General features: G+C 49.7%; 1 protein-coding gene across 1 annotated transcript in view; it reads right to left on the bottom strand.

Annotated features, from left to right (window-relative positions):
• Positions 1–4,531, bottom strand: part of MTOR (mechanistic target of rapamycin) — a gene marked incomplete at its 5' end in the record, with an annotated part of 98,189 nt that overhangs the window by 35,408 nt on the left and 58,250 nt on the right. The window contains one exon of the mRNA XM_018559022.1: positions 3,639–3,764. Coding sequence (XP_018414524.1) covers positions 3,639–3,764 — 126 coding nt within the window. The remainder of the gene's footprint in view (positions 1–3,638; positions 3,765–4,531) is intronic.

The raw sequence follows: 4,531 nt of genomic DNA on the forward strand, positions 1-4,531 counted from the left end.
TTTGCAAACATTGTAAATTGAGCCGGAAAGACTGATTAGTGGTGACACTCGCAAAGCTTTCAGTACACTAAACCCTTGGTCCTCAACTGGTGGGTTGTGACCCAAAAGTGGGTCACGACCCCATGTTCAGTGGGCCACAACATGCCTTCCTTCTCCCCCTCAGTCTCTCCCTAGCGCAGCACTGTCAGTTCTTGTGCCAAGCAGCTCTTCAAAATATGCTGCCCAGCCCTGTGTGTCAGCTTGAGGTGGGCTGGAAGTATGGCCATAAGGGAGCTCCATCCATACATCATTGCTTACAGCTCCCACATGTGCCCGGCAGAGGTGCCTGGACTGGACCGAACCGACGGCACATTCTGGCTCCCGGCACCTCTACAGGGTGCGCATGGGAGCTGTATAAGCGATGCACGTATGGATGGAGCTCCGTCACTGCACAGCAGCCCACACTAGACCCCAGGCTGAGGATCCACTCCAGTTCTTGTAAGGTAGGGAGACTGGGTGGATTTTGAAATTATAATTTTTTTGGCGTGTGTGTGTGTGAGAATGTCTGTAAATGTGTCCGTGGTTGTGTGTAGCTGTCAGTGGTTTTGAGGGTCGATTGACACTGGTACAGTGCGTTAATCACACAGTCCCATGCGATTGATGCACTGTACCACGCAATCCCACCTACTGCATGTTCTGGTGTGGAAAGTGCGTTGCGTTGCCATTATTATGAATGACACCGCAAATTAGCCTCCCGCCCCAGCAGTCCGACCGAATGCACCCAATTGCCCGGTACTGCAATGCGGCACAATCCATCGCAGTGCGACTTGAGGCGCAGCTTAATGACCAAGGACAAATGTGGGTCCTGAGGTTACACGGGTTGAGAACCACTGCACTAAACAAACTCTTGAAAAACTGATGACAGGTTCCCTTTAATTGTGTCCATAGCCAGGTCATACAAGGATCCATAATATCAGCCAACGCTTTGTAGATGACGTCTGACTCACACCGCGCAGTATGTAGTGACAATGACATTAATAAAGTGTTATAGAGACGCAAACTGCGTTTCCTCTGCAGGACACACCCGGGGCATCCATACGGTAATCCATGACATAAGCGTGTCTGCTGCCAATCTCATGATTACATCCTCCCAACATAAAACCGATCACACGCGTCACCTGCGATCACGCCTCAAAACGCTGACAATTCAGCAGAAATCATTAACACGTCTTGGCTGTGAAATGACATCACACAAACTGCGCCGATTGTAATAAAGATAAAATGAAATAATGATTTGTCCAATGGGAAGTCTTATTGGAAGCTCTATAAACGCTCTCCCTGATTTATAACAACCACAATGATTATCTGACATCATGGCGGCATGTTCCAGGATTCTGGGCACTTCTAGAGCGGGTTCGGATGTGGCAACAAACAACTGACTGGTTGCTATAGGCAACGAGGACGCTTTTTATAGCCAGTAACTTTATATCAGAAGTCAGTCATTTGGTCTAAACACTTCTGTCTAGGGCAGGGGCGCCCACAATTTTTCGTCTGGAGATCTACCAATGAAAAAACACCTGCATTCAGGGGCGGGAGGGGGCGTGGCGGTGCATTGAAGTCAATGGCACCGCAGCCAGGCCCCTCACCCACAGTGCGATCGCCTGCACCCGGAAGCTAGGCACATTAGTGCCTGCGTTCCGGTCCAGTGCGATCTGCAAAAATGCTGCAAGCACTATTTTTGCAGATCGCACTGGACCGGAATGCAGGCACTTATGTGCTTGTGTTCCAGGTGCGGGCGATCGCACTGTGGGCGGGGGGCATGGCTGCGGTGCCATTGACTTCAATACAACCCCACACCCCCTCCCGCCCCTGAACGCAGGGAGTCGGCCGGCTTGCATTCCAGTGCGTTCTAGAGGCGCCGGCGTCCTGTCCTCCCGCGGTGCTTGTGTGGCCGACGTTGCACACGGGGAGAGGTGTCTCGCCCCTTTCCGTCTGCAGCATCTTACACATTCAGCCGGCAGCCGCACGAGCGCCCCCCAACAGGCGTGTGATATCACCCAGCGCCCTGCCTCCAGGATTTTTTATTTTATTTTTATTATTTCTTATTTAATTTTTTTTACTCTTGGGGTGGGGGCTTCGGGTCTAAACATCCCCCTGATATTTCCCTTTTAAAATAGAAAAAGAAATTGAGGACACAAAGTCCTCAATCTCTTTTTCTGCTGTCTCTGTTCTAAATGAATGGAGAGTACAGAGGCTTCCCATTCATTCAGAATTTTTTTTACTATCATCCAGTTTCTGAATGGGGAGGAGCCTCTGTAATGAGTGCTTCTCCCCATTGAGAAGCTCATGAATGAACAGGAAGTGATGTAAATCATGTCCTGTTCATTCATGACTGGAGACCCGTAGTACTAACCGTAGGGGGGGCGGGCGGTGAGGGGCGAGAAAGGTGCCGGCTGTTAAATCCTGGCTGAGCGTCTCTCTCTCTCCTCACCTCTCTGCCTTAGTTCTGTGACAGCGGCTCTCGCCTACGGGAGGAGAGGCCATCGTGATCTACCGCTGATCACCGACTGGTAGATCGCGATCGACCTTGTGGGCACCCCTGGTCTAGGGTGTCCTCGTCTTCACTTCCAAGAGAAGACCATCAACAGCACCACCAGCTGGCCATATCTGGCACTGCAGTGATACCTGGGAGCTGTGGTTCCTCCTGCCAGTTGTACTTTCACTACAGGACACAGCCCTGACCTTCGTTCTATTACAGGGGGCTATTTGTCATCTAGAGATAGGGTCCCTTTAAAGCTGATCTCCGGCATGCCCTCCAGTCTTGCACAGTTGTACCGGCTCCTCTCCTGGAGTGAAATTGCTTCCTCTGATGTCACTGCACACTGAGCTACAACCGAACCTTCAAACCACTCAACAAACTAACCTCCAAACCGATCAATCTAAACTTTAAACCCATTCACATCCTAACTTCCAAACCGATCTAAAACCTAATCTCCAAACCAATTAACAACCCACCCTCCAAAATATCTACAATCAAACCTCCAAACCACTCCACAACGTACGCTCCAAACTGATCTACAATCTAAACTCCAAACCCATTCACATCCTAACCTCCAAACCACACACACTAATGTCCAAACTGATCTACAACGTAATCCACAAACCGATTCATATCCTAACCTCCCAACGGTTCTACAATCTAACCTTCAAACTCATTCACATCCTAACCTTCAAGCCAATTCCCAATTTACCCTCCAAACCAATTCACAACCTAACCTCCAAACTGATTCCACAATTTAAACTCCAAATAACATCCAGATTGGGCTTAACCGATCAATATAATCAATACAAACATTTTCATGATGACTGGAAGCCAGTGCTTCCTATAATAAGTGGCGGTGCCTGCCTACCTAACCTGCTTGTTTCCTTTACAGCATTTCATTCATACAAGTGCCCTTTAAGAAGTTAATAAACAGTGCTAACTGACAGGCAGAGTCCCTCCACCACCCAGCGCACCGGGGGAGTTCGGGAAAGTTGAAGCCTGCTTATTTTATAACATCGGAATGGATCTGTGTAATGAAAACTCGGCGGGCAGCGCTGAGTGAAAAATGTAATAACAGGCCGATGATACTCGGCAGATTGTCAGAAGGAGCTCTCACCAGACGCCCGCTCTTGCTGCACAGGCTGCCGTACTTCAGCCACGTCCTCATGTCCTCGTGGGGGCCAACCACCAGGGACTGGACCATCAGGATCTTCTGCCAGTCTTCTACGATCCGCTGACAGCCCTATACCAGAAAACACAAAGACATCATCGTAAGGCAGAACCGAGACACATTCGCTTCGCAATGCGGCACAAAGCGCTGCCGAAAAAAGAGAGAACAAAAACCTGCACAGGAATGGGGTGGGGAGGGACACTTTGGGGGTTCACTGGGGAATTAAGGAACTGATGAATATACAGAAAATCTGCAAAATAACACACAATGATTATTTTATTGATGTAGTGCTTTAGAGTACAGGTCATTGCTCATTTATACTGTATCTCAACGTTTGTAGTCTTAGATATGCACTTATATTAAACTATATTGTCTCTTCTCAGCCGTGAAGGAGCAGCTTATCCCAGATAGGGGTCTGGTATGGATATTAAGGGAGGATCCCCTATGCAAAAACACACATCAGGAAGATCCCCCTTCCCATCAGGAGCTCCCCTCCCTTCACCCCTTTGCACACTAGAGCCCCTTTCCATTAGAGCCCACTACTTTCCATTAGAGCCAGTGCACTGGCCCCGGGCGTAAAACTAAAAGGAGAAATATGGGGTCAGGACTTTCCCCATAGTTCTCCTTAGGGTAACAGGAGGACACAAACTAGCGTCCTCCCGTCACCCTAGGCTCAGTATACCGCGAGCTACAGCTTCCTGCATACTGAGACGCCGCAGCCGGAGCGGATCTCGACTTAGATGACGGGATCCGCCAAGCTGCGTGAGTGACAGCTGGCTCTGCCTATCTAGAGGCAGAGCCAGCTGTACCCGCCCCCTCCCCCGTCCGTTCCGCCAGTC

This window comes from Nanorana parkeri, unplaced genomic scaffold, assembly GCF_000935625.1.
Source record: "Nanorana parkeri isolate BGI_ZX_2015 unplaced genomic scaffold, ASM93562v1 scaffold376, whole genome shotgun sequence".
Taxonomy (NCBI): domain Eukaryota; kingdom Metazoa; phylum Chordata; class Amphibia; order Anura; family Dicroglossidae; genus Nanorana; species Nanorana parkeri.